The 15,901-nt window shown below is 46.4% G+C and overlaps 1 protein-coding gene across 6 annotated transcripts in view; it reads left to right on the plus strand.

Moving 5' to 3' along the window:
* Positions 1-2,519: 2,519 nt before the first annotated feature.
* Positions 2,520-15,901, plus strand: part of LOC128344479 (L-amino-acid oxidase-like) — a 29,600-nt gene continuing 16,218 nt past the window's right edge. The window contains exons 1-4 of one of the 6 annotated variants that reach the window (XM_053294652.1): positions 2,520-2,601; positions 7,579-7,793; positions 9,811-9,923; positions 15,098-15,299. In XM_053294652.1, coding sequence (XP_053150627.1) covers positions 2,589-2,601; positions 7,579-7,793; positions 9,811-9,923; positions 15,098-15,299 — 543 coding nt within the window. In that variant the 5' untranslated portion in view covers positions 2,520-2,588. The other 5 variants (XM_053294651.1, XM_053294653.1, XM_053294654.1 and 2 more) reach the window with 5 other exon arrangements.

Below are 15,901 nucleotides of genomic sequence, written 5' to 3' on the forward strand. Positions count from 1 at the left end.
TCAATAAAGCACATGTTGACTTCTTTTTGATATTCTTTAGCTTTCTCAATTATCCAGCGTGCATCAGCAATGATGTCTCTCATTCCTCGGCCTTTTCTGAAACCAGCTTGAACATCCGGCATTTCCCTTTCCACGTAGGGCTCTAATCTGCATTGGATGATCCTGAGCATTATTTTGTTGCTAGCATGTAAAATTAAGGATATTGTGCGATGGTTTGCGTAATCTGTTAACTCTCCTTTCTTTGGTACTGGTATGTATACTGACCTCTTCCAGTCTGTTGGCCACTGTATTGTTCTCCAAATTTGCTAGCAAAGTTCAATTACAGCCTTGACTGATTCTTCTTCTGTTGCCTGCCATATGTCTGTAGCTATTCCATCAGTTCCTCTAGCCTTCTGACTAGGTAATGACTGGAGTGCTGATCTAACTTCATCTTCCCATACTAGAGGTTCTTAAAAGTAGGGAATATCTTCTAGAGTATCTTGGATGTTGACGTCCCTGCTGTACAGATTTTCAGTATACTCCTTTCATCTCTCTTTGATCTTCTCTGATTCAGTTAATATCTTTCCTTTGGCATCCTTTAACATACCAATTCGAGGTTGGAACCTCCTTCTGAGTTCAGAGATCTTTTGGAAAATTTTCCTTGTTTTTCCATTCTATTTCCATCCTCAAGGTCTTTACAGATGTCGTTGTAGTACTGCTCCTTGACACTTCTATTCTAACAACTTTCTGGAATTCCCTATTAAGTTCCTTCCTGAGGTCTTTCTCTTTCTTGACTTTGGCTTCTCTCTTCTTCTTGCAATTTCCACCATCTGTTTTGATATCCATTTTGCTTTCTTCTGTTTCTTGGTCTTTGGCAGTCTCTTTTCACATTCGTCCTTAACAACTTCTTTGATTTCATTACACAGTTCCTCTGGTTCCCCATCAGTGAGCTTCAGAACTTCAAAGCAGTTCCTGATGTTCTCCTTGAAAATGGTGGATACATTCTCAAGATCATATCGTGGAGACTAGATAGCTTTGTTTTTCCGCTTTAGCTTGACTTGGAACTTGCACATCAGCAGTTCGTGATCTGTTCCACAATCGGGGCCCCACCATGTCTTTGCTGTTATAACTGAGCTCTTCCACTTCTTTGTACCAATAATGTAATCCATTTGATTTCTGTGTACTCAATCTGGTGATGCCCATGTGTATAGGCACCACTTTGGTTGTTTGAAGAATATGTTAGTGATGAAGAGATCATGGACTGGCAGAAACTAATAAGTCATTCTCCCACTTCATTTCTGTTTCCTAGGCCATACAGTCCGACTGTGTTTTCCCCCTTACTGTTTCCAACTTTGGCATTCCAGTCTCCAACCTCTTCTTCTGCATCAGTAGTTGGGGCATAGACTTGAAGAACTGTCATGTTAAAGGGTTGTCCGTGAAATATAATTGATTTCAGTTGGTCACTGACCAAATTGTATCCAGGTACTGTCATTGCTATATCCTTCTTGACTATGAGAGCAACACCATTCCTTCTTTGCTTTTCGTATCCTGAGTAGTAAATGGTATTATTTTCTGACTGTGTCAGAAAGTGTCCAATTCCAGTCCATTTTAATTCGCTGATGCCCAAGATGTCAATCTGTAGTCGATTCATTTCAATTTTCATTATGTTGAGCTTTCCCATATTCATGCTTCTTACGTTCCATGTACCCCCTGTAATTCTGTCTTTGCAGCTTCAGATTTTCTTTTCCCACATGGCAACATCAGCAGCTAGATGTCCAAAAGGCTTTAGCCTAACTGCATCATAAACACCATCAGTGTTCTGAGAGATCCTCAGCTCTTCCTCAGCAGCATATTGAGTACCATCCGACCTGAGGGGCCCATCATCCGGCACTACATTGACAATCATTCTATCTTGTCTATCTATGTGATTTTCCTAGTAAAATGCAAGAGTGGCTTCCCATTTCCTTCTCCCGTGCAGTATGAAATGATGCCCTTGTCGTCATCACTAAAGTGACTGTCCGCCTCCAGCACCTTCCTATATCACTGCTGCCCAATATAGGTGCCTGCTTGCTTTAGCTGGGCAGTTGGGATGACCTCCATGCCTTGGGTGACCCTGCTGGGAGTATACCTCCCAGCATACTTTGTTCATCCCTCCCAGGAACAGCCCCCCGCCACGGTGAGGCAGCATAGCAGGACTTGTGGGGGTGGGGGGCATGCCTATGTTTGGGACTGCATGTTTGGGACATGCATGTTAGGACTGTATGTTTGGAAAAGGCCAAACATGCTTAGGACTGGCCTTTCCCACAAGCTGTTTTTCTTTAAAAGCAATGAACCAAGTCTTCAAAATGTACAAGCAAAGCAAGCGTGCAAGTCTGATGTTCTGGTGGCAATTGCAGATAATTACTTGTGCCAGTTTTACCTTTTATCCAGCATGCACATAATTGCACTGTGCAATTTAAGATTAACTCTGCAGGCTGGTGATAAGGATTAAGAGTTTAGAAACTGAAAGCATACATCTTCTTAAAATATGACACTGATACCACTTAAGTTTCCCCATTCCCTATCCAGACTGCAGAATAAGAGGACTAGGGCTGAAATACTGAGGGGAAATGAAGGCTTTTGGTGGGTACTTGTTTGAATTGCTTTGCTGGAGTTTGGCTTGTTCTGTTTTCTTCTTGCATGTGTATTTTTGGCTTTTGAATGATAGCTCAGATCTGAACTACCAAAGCAGTCAAAGAATGGAGAGCTGTGTACCCACTTTGGCAGCCTTTTCCCACTAAGGCTGAGACAAGCATACAGTGAGGAGGGTGAATTTTGGGGTTTTTTAACTTCTCCTCAGATTGACCTATAACTGTTAGAAATATGTCCTTGAGGGTCATGCAGCCCTCAGGGACATCTATGTGTTACAGAGTGCTTCTGGGGGAAAGGTGCAATGGGTGACATTCAGCCCCCTCATTACTCATTGCTCTGGAAACACTATGAAAGACAGAGAACTATGCACCTGAAGGCTGAATGACCCTCAGGAACATATTTCTACCAGTTACAGGGCAATCTGAGGGGAAGGTAGTAAACCTGAAAATCTTCTCCCCACTGTGCCTCTGAAGTGGGCACACAGTTCCTGTTATGCACCCACTTCAGTAGTCCAGAACTGAGCCACTGTTTTTAACTGTTGCTTTCAGAGCACTGTCCCTGTTTGCTCCCTTTTCTGTATAGTATCATTTGTTCTCATGAGAAACCTATATACAGGGCACGAAGCCACAGTCCAGACAGAACATGGTGAAACAGGCTGGTTCCAGATCAGCAAAGGAGTAAGACAAGGCTATATACTTTCTCCCTCTTTATTCAATTTATATGCTGAACATATACTGAGAGAAGCTGGATTGGAAGAAGATGAGCATGGTAGAGGAAGGAAGTTGGAGGAAGGAACATCAACAACCTGCACTATGCTGATGACACCACTCTGATATTATGTCAGCTGCCTTTTCTGTGAATACTGTGTATTCACAAAACCCAATATATCCCACAATTTGGAAAGCTGTATGTAAATACTTTATTTTATTTATTTATTGTTCAATTTATATACCACCTTTCATAAAACTTCTCCCAAGGTGGTTTGATTAACAACAATTTCCTGCTCTTTAACCTTTCTCTCAACTCCTAGATTTTAGGGGAAACAAATCTTTGTTTTTATAATGGGAAAACTCAATATAGTTACTGACTTTTTCCACTCTTAGCAACTCAGTTATTTTATATACAGTCTTCACCAAATTTGGACAGAAGTGAAGGGGGAAATCACAGGAGCATACCTCTCTCTCTCTCTCTCTCTCTCTCTCCCTCTTTCTTTCAGCCTAGGACATTGTTTTTGCAATTTGGAAGACTTTAAAATGCTATGAGAGATGAAAATGTTTCCTCATATTTTAACCAAACTGCAGCATAGATAATACACTTGATATCTATATCTATATATATATTTCTCCTAGGTGTGCCATGGAATGTGCGTCCCAGCAAGCCATCTGATTGGCTGGGGCGCAGGCCAATGGCGGCGGCGGGCCGCCATGCTGGCCCTGGGACTGGCTGGCACTGGGGGAGGCAAGCGGCGGCTGTGGAGGCCAGCGGCGGGCCGCCAAACCGGTACTCGTCCCCGGCTGGCGGGCCTGGCCAGGCAACGGTGGCCTCGGGCCTGGCTGAGGCAGTGAGGCGGTGGCGGGCCCGGATACTGGGGCAGAAGGTGGGGGTGGGGGGAGAGGTGGCCAGCCACAAAGAGGCCGGCCGCAGAGACTGGCAAGCAGCGGCAGCGGGCCCAGCAGCCCGCGGAGGCGGCACTTGGCATGGTGGGCCCGGCCACAAAGGGGGCACTCGGCCCAGCGACGGGCCAGGCCGCAGAGGCGCTGGGCCTGGCCACAGAGGTGGCTCTCGGCCAGGCGGCACCAGGACCAGCTGCTGAGGCCAGGAGCCCATGGGAGGCTGGGGTGGGAGGGAACCAGGCGGCAGGACTTTCCTGTTCGCCACCCGGGAGGAGGAGCGGCGGTGGCGGCCCGGTAAGTAAAGCTTTAAAAAACGCAGGGGGAGGAGAGAGTGGGGGAGGGGAAGAGGGAGTGGGGCCGGGGGGAGGGCAGGGGGAGGGTAAGAGAGAGTGGGGGAGGGCAAGAGAGAGTGGGGCAGGAGGAAGAGCAAGAGAGAGTGGGGCAGGGGGTGAGGGGAAGGGCAGCAAAGAGGAGCAGGGGGATGGGGAGGGAGGGCAAGAGAGAGTGGGGCAGGGGGAGAGGGGAAGGGCAGGAAAGAGGAGCAGGGGGAGGGGGAGGGAGGGCAAGAGAGGGTGGGGCAGGGGGAGAGCAGGAGAGAAGAGCAGGGGGAGTGGAGGAAGGGCAAGAGAGACTGGGGCAGGAGGGTGAGAGAGGGGTGGGAGGGGGGAGGGCAAGAGAAGTGGGGTGGGAGGGGAGGGAAGGGAGGGGGCAAGAGAGTGGGGAGGGAGGGAGGGGAAGAGAGGCAAGAGTGTGGGGCAGAAGGGATGGAGAGAGAGTGGGGCAGGAGGGAGAGGGGAACAGCCGGCCCCAAAGAGCGCACAGATGTTCTGTGCGGGTTGGCTAGTTTATTATTTTTTTAGTACATTTATACACTGCCCCATACAAAAAAAAAGTCCCTGGGCAGTTCACAATATTCCCTGGGCGATAATGGCCGGGTTCCGATGACATATGAAACTGGAGAAACCCTTCATCTCTGGTTTCTGAAGCTGTACGTCCCAAACCAGCAAACCGGAGTTAAGGGCGAAAAGGGACCTGCAGTTTCCCTCACCAAACTCCACTCTATACCTTCGGTTAGAATGGAGTTTCACCTCAACTCCAGTTTTGCAGTGCCAGCATTACGTACAGACACTGGCATCATCCGTAGTTTGGGCCTGATAGGACTGGAGTTTAGGGAGGAAGATCAACACAGCCAATTGTGCAGACAGCTGTGCGGGCTGCGGGCTGTCATGAAGGAAGCCCACACAGCCAGCTCCCCCACCTCTCTGCAGTCTCGCTGACTGAAGATAGACTGCTCTCCTACACGTCCAAATTTGGATGGGAGAGTGGTGGGAGGGAGGGACAGAACCATGGGTCCACTGGACCGGCAGTTTTGCAGTACGTCTGAACCCGGCCTTAGGCAAGGAATCTTCCGTGAGACAATTGCTGCCTTTCTTTCTGCTGTGTTTTTTTTTTTAAACCATGACAAAATTATACTGACACTTTCTTCCGAGTAAATGAGCCACAGGTTGACAACTCCCCTAACTTCCTTTCATTGTTCTTTCATTCAGGCACAGAATGATTCCCTCAGTTCCCAAATCTCCTAACTCAGTTGCCTTCAGTGACAGTGTTCTGATGCCCCACCCATGTCAAAAGAAGAATATGACACACTCAACTAAGAAATTATTAACAAAACTGTAAGAGGGAACAAAAGTTAATTATTACTGGTTGGCCTGATGAGGAAAATTACTTAAATTATTTACCTTTTAATTTCAATGGGGCTATCTTGCATATTTTTTCTTATCAAGTTATCTACTATTATTAAAAGCCCAATTTAGGGCTAATAAAACTCCTCAGAAGTTGTTGGACTTCAACTCCCATCAACCCCTGCCACAATGGCACTTTGTGGAGCGTGAGCCAGATTGAGATAGCCTTAACCTTGGTCTTGTGGCAACCAGGCAGAAACTTAGCAGGCAATTGTCTTACATGTGTTTGTGAATTGGTGTTGTGTCTGTTTGTATTTGTGCATCTGTTTTCATCTATTTGTATTTGTGCATTTGTGTTGCCTGTGTGTCTTTTTGTGTGTGTTGAGTTTGTGTTGCATCTGTTTGCATTTATTTGTGTTTGTATTGTATCAGTATTGCATCTGTTTGCACTTTGCATCTATACGCTTGTGCATTTGTGTTTCATCTATTTGCATTTGTGTTTCATGTGTGCATGTCTCTTTGAGTTTGTGTCTGTTCACATTTATGTTTGTGCACGTCTGTGCTACATTTGTATTGCATCTGTGTTTATGTGTCCATGTGTTTCTGTTTAGTGTGTTTATCTGTTGTCCGTGTTTGTGTTGTGTACATTTCTTGTGCCTTATTTTTGGGTTGTGTGCATTTTTGTGTGGGATGCTTGTTTGTGTGCAGTGTATGTCTGTGTGTCTTGGTATTGTGTGCATGTGTGCTGTGCATGTGTGTTTACTTTTCTGTTTGCACATGCTTGTCTGTTTTTGTTTTTGTGTGAGTGTGTGTGTGCATTTTCAAAATCATTTCTCCGAACTATCACTGTTTCCCCACTCCCACCCCACAGTGCTACCAAATTGTCTCTCCTCCCCGCCTCCCCCCACTTCCCTGAGAGTTCCCCTTCCATCACTAAAGGAAAGGAACTTACAACAGAATCCACTAGTTGGCTGCCACTGGAGATATCAGAGGACTGGCCAACCTGTCAGCATTCTAGCTTCATTATCAGACCAGCCACTCTCTGTACTGTATAACTTTGCCAGTACTTGATTTCCATAGACTTTAATAGGACAAGAATACCTTCATAACTTTTGAAATGCTGGTCAAAACTTCACTAAACCATTAAAAAGCACTCTTCCTAGACAAACCTGACAGAGTACATCAGTCATTTTCACCAAAATTTGAAAGAAATATATGATAGACATGGATACAAAAAATATGGACAAAACACATGGACAAAAGGAGAGCAATTTGTCTATTTTCAGCACTTTTTAACTTGCTGTAGCCACAATTTTTATCAGATTTCCTGATGAGGTCTACAAATGTGCCAAATTTCAAGGAAATCTCAAGTAAAATACAGACCAAATTTCAAGTTATTAGCTCAACAGTTGTCATATTTATAAGCAATAGGATTTTGAGGCTTATAATGGCAGGATTTTCCTTCCTTCCTTTTTTCCTTTTTTCTTTTGCTGCTTGCCTTAACTAAAGGGGTATTCCTGTGTCCCTTTAAGGTACTGCTATTCAAAAAGGTAAATGTCACATGAATAGTGGAGTAAGCATGAGTCAGGAATCCATAGGAATGCAGCCAAGAGGACAATGCAAAGTAAACATCTGTAAAATTCCCTTTGTGTTTTGTCTTTGTTTTTGTCCAGTACTGTCCTGGTTGTTATTCTTTATCATACTGCAAGGCTGCAGTGGTGATACTAGCCCACTGCAAGAGTGCTTCCAGGAGGAGGATTACGACGACATTCTAGAGATAGCCCGGAATGGGCTGAAAAAGACAGAGCACCCAAAGCATGTGGTGATCGTGGGTGCAGGGATGGCAGGGCTCAGTGCAGCCTATACACTCTCAGAAGCTGGACATATGGTAAAGCCTCTTTCTTTGAGGAGGAAATCAACTAGAAAAAGGAATGATGTACAAATTACTTGTTATGATCTAAACTGATTTTGGTGTGACATGTGGATGATGTGCTTACCCTTCGCAAGCAAGAGAGCAGAGCAAATTAAAAGACAAGAGGGACAGGCTGCTGGAGCACATGTTTCAACATCCCTCTGTGTTAAAAAAAATAACAATAACAATGCTATCAAAGCTTTGCTTGTTGGGCTTGAGCAAGGGAGAACTTGGTCAACGAGGCAGGAGCCTACCCCAACCCCACCTTGGAGGAAAACAGAAAGGGCGGGGGGAGAAGAAAATCAGGGGCAAAAGTAGAAAACAGAAAGATTTTGTGGAGTGGGAGTGGAGAGAACACAGAAAGCAGAAAAGCCAGGGCAAAAAGCCGGGGGAAAGGCAGAAAGCAGAAAAGGAAGGGCAAAAGGCAGGTGCAAACGACAGAAAGAGGAACAGAAGAGAGAAAGCAGAGATTCCATTTTCCCTCCTACCAAACAAGCTAGTAAAATATCTGACTTACCAGCAGACAGACAATTCTAAAGCAAGGAATTTCCTCCAGCCCCTTCTCCCCTGCCTGCAACTTCCCCTTTTGATCTTACTGGCCAGAACAGCTGCTACTCAAGGTGCTCCAGCCAATCTGATTCCTAGGGGGCTCCTCCTGGCACTCCCTCCAGGAAGAAGGGAAAATACTATTAAAAATATACTCCCTGAACAAACCAGGAAGTGCATTTTTACCCATCATTTTAGTAAAACCAAAACAAGACCTTACAGGCCGGGGAGGATGGACTGGAGGAAACTCCCTGCTCTGAAGATTTCACTGGCTGATGGTAAGTCTTGTACTAGCAGGGATAAATAAAAAAATTAAAAGCAGGAAAGGAGGAGTGCAAAAGTCTGATAGATAAAAGATAGATTGAGATTAAGACTGTAATCCTAAATATGCATAGTAGAAAAAGTCCTATTGCATTTAGAGAGACAGACTTCTGAGTGAACATGTTGCACTGTAAATGAATGCAAGCAATAAAATGCATGAATGGGAAAAGACTAGTAAGGCCTAATATCCCCAGACAGAAGGTTTCTGTCCATATATTATGTCATATGAGTGTACTGGTGTTAGTACACATGGTGCCAGTTCAGATTATACTTTAACAAACAAATAAATATGTACATAATCTGCGCTACAAATTCTATATAGACTAGTATTTGTTGCATGTGTGCATGTGTGGATGAGCGATATAGACAAACCAACCCTCCTTCAACATGCAATTAGGGAAAGGCACCAGGGCATCAGGAGTGTGCATGCTCACAACATACACACGTCCTTATCATAACTGTACATACGTTCATTGAAAAGGGTTCCCTCAAATGCAGAGTACAGATAGGAAGTATACAACTGTACATAGGAACAAAGGCAGCTGCCATATACTGCCATATGCCAAGTCAGAGCATTGGTCCATCTAGCTCAGTATTGTCTTCACAGACTGGCAGTGGCTTCTCCAAGGTTGCAGGCAGGAATCTCTCTCAGCCCTATCTTGAAGAAGCTGCCAAGGAGAGAACTTTGAGCCTTCTGCTCTTCCCAGAGCGGCTCCATCCCCAAAGGGGAATATCTTACAGTCCTCACACTTCTAGTCTCCCATTCAAATGCAACCAGGGCAGACCCTGCTTAGCAAAGGGGACTATACATGCCTGCTACTACAAGAGCAACTCTCCTCCCTTGCAAGAGAGAGAATGGTGGGGAAGTCAAAGGTGGCCACAATTTGTCCATTTGAGGGCAGCTACAGTATAAGACAATCAGTGCATTTTAATAAGTCCTGAGAAAGAGAAGCACTTACAGCCAAACAATGCTATCAGCCAGAAACCATAAAAATCACTTTCAGAAGAAAACTGTCCTTCCACCTGCCTCTAGATGAAGATGTTCAGCATGGAAACTGGGCTGGATATTCTGGTGGGAGGCAGGTGGGAGGCACAGTGAATCAACAGCTCTCTTGTTTGCCTCCAGGTGACAATTCTTGAAGCCAGCGGGCGTGTGGGAGGACGGGTATATACCCATCGAAATGAAACAGGAGAGTGGTATGCTGACCTGGGGCCCATGCGTTTGCCTAAGGAGCACAGGTAAGACTGTGACAGGAGGTAACCCAAGTGCTTATCCGAGCTATTAGCATATCTAAATCATCTGCTTAGCTGTTTCTGCTCTTTAACATTGCTTTATTGCAGTCTGTGGTGTGCTACACTGTGTGGAAAACAAAAGAGGCATTAGCCACTGCATCACACTAGTTATCAAATGTGCTCAAAAGGCAATTGAATGAGTTGGATGTTTGGATTCTCACCATTATGGCCTTCAGCCCAATCCTACCCAGTTTCAAGGATCTTACCTAACTACAGCAAGATCTTATCAACCATCCAGCAGCACTTCAAGGCCTTTTGACACTCGAGGCAACATGCTAAATGTTACCTACCACCTCCACCCCCAAGTGCCCGCCCTTATCACCACTGCATGCTCATCCTCCTTCTTCACCACTTCCTCTTCCACTCAGGGGTGTAGGGAGCTTGGCAGGGGCTGGGGGACAAAGTCCAAATGGTGGATCCTCCCCAGGTGTTCCTTTGCACGCACAATGCACGCATGTGCCACAAGCCACACTCCCTGTATCTGATGTCAGATGCAAGAAGGTAGGGGCAGTGCTAAGAATGGGGCTGTCACAGCCACAGCAGAGTTTCATTTCCTCGTCATCGGTTGGTGGAATCTCTGAAAGGGAGCTCTTTCCCCAAGATGTCAGATGCAGGGGAGAGGCCAGTGCCCTGGAGGAGAGTCCCTCCCTCCCCAGCTAGCATTTCATTGAAATGCTGGCTGGAGAGGAGAGGAGCATGCCTTGTGCTCCCAGCTGGAGAGTGCTTTGCTTGCTGGCTGGATGTGGAAGGAGGCAAGGGGGAGCCTTGGGGAGGCAAACCCACAGGGCTGGGGGATAATTGTCCCCCCTTACTCAACGGTCACTATGCTCCTGCTTCTACTTCTTCCTGCTTATAATTCTGCCCACATCCTCTTGGCTCAGTAGTAACATCATGCAACATGCATAAAGGGCTGCTCAGTTCCCCATCTCATTCAGAACGCTCCTATTTTGAAAGCAAGGGGACCTTTTTGCTAGAAAAGGAAACATGGAAGTTAGGAGGGGGGTGCCCTAGCGTGTCTCCTGGGAGACACCCTAAGACCCCACATTCTTCTCCTGCACTTCCGTACCAAGTGAAGAGAGGACTGGAGCACCAGTTTGTGTGCTACCACTGCCAAACCAAGCAGCACTGGCGGGGGCAGTTGAGAAGGAGGAAGCGGTGATGGTGGTGAGGGCAACTGGAGAGGCCCTGCTGCCAATGAATCTGCCCCCTGAGCCAACTGCCTCATGGACAGGCCAGCTCTGCAGCCACCCCACCTGATGGACCATCCTCACCAGGACTGGCCCCACACATGGGTGGTGCATGTCCTTGAACATATGCAACTTGTATGAACCTAAAAACTCCCAGGCCAATTAATTGCTCAGAAGTCTACATTATGTCCTCTGTAGCTATTAATATATTGCTAACAGGGCAGGTGGGTAGACACAGATCCTCTACAATCTCTTGGTAGGGGTGATTTGAGGGAGTTGGGAGGGACCTTGAGGCATGCCAAAATTTTATTTTGGGGGGGGAAACTCCAGAATGAAAATCAGTGACTGGAAGTTTTATCTGTGAAATAATGGTATTATTAATATCCAGATAGCTCAAGGAACTCCTTTAAGTACTTCTGAATGCAGACTGCACAGGTAGTACAAAGTCAGAATATAAACCTGTAATATTCTCAATATAAATTGAACAGAAGTAGGCTATAGCAGACTGAAGCACTTGTTGGAATACATCCTGGCATTACAAATTGGGAGAATTCATTCTCTGGACCCATAATTTCATCGGAATCACCAGCAGATACGAATGTTGAAAGAGACAGGGAGCCATCACTGGCCAAAAGGAGGATTCATTCTACAGAGGTACTGAGGGCCAAACTAGATATGATAATGAAGAGGTGTTAATGCAGCTCTGACATATTATTCTTTTTTCTAAGAGCAGCTGTAGGAGCCCTCAGTTTGGATTGAGACTGCTACACGGGAGGGGAGGGTTATGCCTAGGGATGTGTACGAACCTGTTCAGTGTTCTATCCTTAGAATGCTGAACAGGTTTGGAACTCCCGAGTTCAAACCGGTTCGAACACAGGGGAAGGAGTGACTTTAAAAATGAGGGAGGGTGCACTTACACCCCACCCCCTGCTGTGCTTCCCCCTCCATTGCTCTGAGTACAAGTAGTCTGGTGGGGCGGCAGCGTACCTGCTTGCTGCCCCATTGTTTCCATGACCGGAAGTGCAGGCGGGAGTGCACATGTCATGCGTGTAGTGTGTGCGCACCTGCCCGTGGCATGTGCACATGCACATGGCACTTCCAGTCACAGAAACAATGGGGTAGCAAGGAGGTACAGCAAGGACTATTTGTACTCAGGGGGAAGTGCGGCAGGGTATGTGTGTAAGTGCACCCTCCCCCATCCTTAAAGCCACCCCCGCCTCACCATCGGCTCAAAGGGAGCCTTTTCCGTGCACATCCCTAGTTATGCCTCCCTCTCCGCCCCACTGCTGTGCTATATCTCTGATCTAAATTGCCCCCTGAAACTTCTCTCTATCAGTCACAGAGAAGAAAATATACAAATACAATAAAGGTATCTTAACATTTTCCCCTCAAAAACTAAGAGCAACTGTGGATCTGGGGTGTTTGGACCAGGGGTGTAGTATTAGGGGAGTAAAGAGTTTAACCCCTTATAAGTTTGCGTAGACTGGATCCAAACCCACCACCAATATATATATATCTATATATATATAATTTTATTTTAATAAAAGGAAAGAGACACTGGAGCTGCATTCAGACATCATGTCAAACTTGGCTCTGAAAATCACATTGCTATATGGGCACTTATACTACCACTACTATGAATATTTATCCACCACTTTTTAACAAAAGTTCCCAAAGTGATTTACATAGAGAAATAAAAACGAACATACAAAGCCAAGCTATCCCCATCCAGGGCGCTTTCCAGACTAGCTGCTCAACAGCAGCAAAATGCCTCCATTCAGGTAAATCACATTGAAAATGTGAACAGCAGAGGGTGCAGTCTTGCAGCAACTAACAACCACCCAAAACCAGCAACTTCCTTACGCCGGATATACGACGTCCTAGCTCTATACCACAGCGAGAGAAGGCATTGGCAATATGAACGGCACCCTGCTGTCCACGTAGGGACTGTGGTGTCACAATGCAGGAAGTGTGGAAACACACTTCCGAGATCCTGTGTGACCCTGTTGCAGGGTCTAATCTGGAAAGCACCCTGGTAAGATTGCAGTCAGTGTATCAGCCACAGCTGATAAAAGGTGCTCCAAGCCACAGAGACCACTTGCATCTCTAGTGATAATGCTGGATCAATAAGCACCCCAAGAATGGAAACTTGCTCCTTTAGGTGGAGTGCAGTAGTCTTCAACGTAACCCTGAAGTTGCCTGAATCAGTTCACCAACCTTTTCTAGCTGGACATGACCCAGTTTCAATGCCAGGCTTCAGTATTGGGCTCGCTTGTGTAGCCCAGTTTCAATGCCAGGCTTCAGTATTGGGCTCGCTTGTGTAGCCCAATCATGTATACTTTGAAGAAGTCCCATTGTGTTTAATAGGATTAACTCCCAGTCCCAGGTAAGTTTGTATGGGTCCACAGCCTTAGTTTTCTACCATATATGCCTGTCCTCCTTCTGCATGTATTTTTATTCTCTCTCTATCTCTCTCTTCACTTGGCAAAAACCTCTGATAAGAAAATGATGCTAGTGTCTCTGGTGTGAGCCCCATGAGACCAGGGCCTAACCCCTTGAAGATCTTGATCCACCAGTTGAGTGACATGTTCTAAGGTGATCAAGATAGCAGCTATGGAGTTATCCCATCTCCCCAGTCCCCAGCCCTCCCAAGAAATTAAGTTTTATCAATCGCAGAAATCAACCTACAGAACAATTCTTAAGACTGAAATATGCATACCAGTTATCCATACCATCTTTCCCCGAAAATAAGACAGTGTCTTATATTAATTTTAGCCCCAAAAAATGCACTAGGGCAATTAGCGGTACATCAGAAATTACTGCTAGGTCTTACTTTCGGGGTAGGTCTTATTTTCGGGGAAACAGGGTAGGAACATAGGAAGCTGCCATAGGTGCATCTAGCCCAATAGTGGAGCTATTCTCACGATCTGCAAAAATCAGGCTAGGAGAGCCTAGCCCAATTTTTACAGATCGTAAGAACTACCAGGCTCAGCTGCGAGACCGGTGGTTCTAGAGCGGGTAACCCGCTCAAGAACCCCTGGCCTAAAACCAGGTTTGCAGAGCGAGTGCTCCGCAAACCTGGTTGTCAGGATCGTGAGTAGCCACGGTGCGGCTTCGCACCACGCCTACTCACGAGGAGACCCCCAGAGGGGAGGCGAAAAGCCACCTCCTGGCTCCGGGGGTCTTGCCAGCATGCCCTGCACATTCGCGCAGGGCATGCTGGTGCTTGCGGGGGCTGATCGGTTCCTGCTCCTCCCAGCCCCCGCCGGCTCCATCACGGAGCTGGCAATCATGTGGGCGGCCAATCCGGCCGCCCACGGCTCCCTCCCGATCATGAGCGGGGAGAGCAGGCTTAGCCCGCTCTCCCCACTCACTCGAAGAAACCGGGTCTCACCGATCGTGAGACCCGGCTAATTGTCTTCACAGACTGGCGGCGCCTTCTTCAAGGTTGCAGGAAGGAATCTCTCTCAGCCCTATCTTGGAGAAGCCAGGGAGGGAACTTGGAACCGTGATGCTCTTCCCAGAGCAGTTCCATCCCCTGAGGCGAATATCTTACAGTGTTCACATATGGTCTCCCATTCAAATGCAATCAGGGCAGACCCTGCTTAGCTAATGGGACAAGTCATGCTTGCTACCACAAGACCAGCTCTCCTGTTCTCCAGCACACCTTGTTGGTATTTTTCCCCCTATGAGACCCCAATCACAACATAATTTGATTGGAACACCTGCTCCAAAATCAAATTAAACAAAATTACCCCTAAATGACTAATGCTAGGCAAAGAATATGGTTTTGCACCAGAGATGAGAAGGGCAATGACTCCTCTCCAATCCACCCCATGTCCTTGACACTCAACTGCAGCTTTCCATTTGGTGCCAGATGGACAGGGCTTTCTATTACTGTGCTAGTTCCATGGTTTCCGTCTCTTTCCCCAGGATTGTCCGTGAATATGTGAAGAAGTTTCGCTTGAATTTGACGGAATTCTTTCAAGAGGATGAGAATACCTGGTACTTTGTAAACAACATCAGGAAGAGAGGAAGAGAGGTTAAGAAGGACCCCAGCATCTTGGGTTATCATGTGAAGCCCTCAGAGGAAGGCAAAACTGCCAAGCAGCTGTACAATGAGAGTTTCAATCAGGTTTGAATACCTTAAGAACATAAGAACAGCCCTGCTGGTTCAGGCCCAAGGCCCATCTAGTCCAACATCCTGTTTCACACAGTGGCCCAACAGATGCCACTGGAAGCCTACAGGCAGGAGTTGAAAAGGGCATGCCCTCTCTCCTGCTGTTACTCCCCTGCAACTGGTACTCAGAGGCATCCTGCCTTTGAGGCTGGAGGTGGCCTTTAGCCCAACGAGTCGCTGTTGATAGACCTCTCCTCCATGAAGTTATCCAAACCCCTCTTAAAGCCATCCAGGTTGTTGGCTGTCACCACATCTTGTGGCAGAGAATTCCATAAGTTGATGATGCATTGTGTGAAAAAGTACTTCCATTTGTTGGTCCTAGATTCCCCTGCAATCAATTTCATGGGATGGCCCCTGGTTCTAGTGTTAGGGGAGAGGGGAGAAATTTCTCTCTATCCACTTTCTCCACACCATGCGTGATTTTATAGACCTCTATCATGTTTCCCCGTGCAGTTGTCTTTTTTCTATACTAAATAGCTCCAGGTGTTTAGTTTAGAAAAAAGATACCTTCTCAGCTTATTTTATTAGCACACTCTTCTGTTTTAAATATAGAACCA

This window comes from Hemicordylus capensis, chromosome 2, assembly GCF_027244095.1.
Source record: "Hemicordylus capensis ecotype Gifberg chromosome 2, rHemCap1.1.pri, whole genome shotgun sequence".
In the NCBI taxonomy this organism is placed as follows: Eukaryota; Metazoa; Chordata; class Lepidosauria; order Squamata; family Cordylidae; genus Hemicordylus; species Hemicordylus capensis.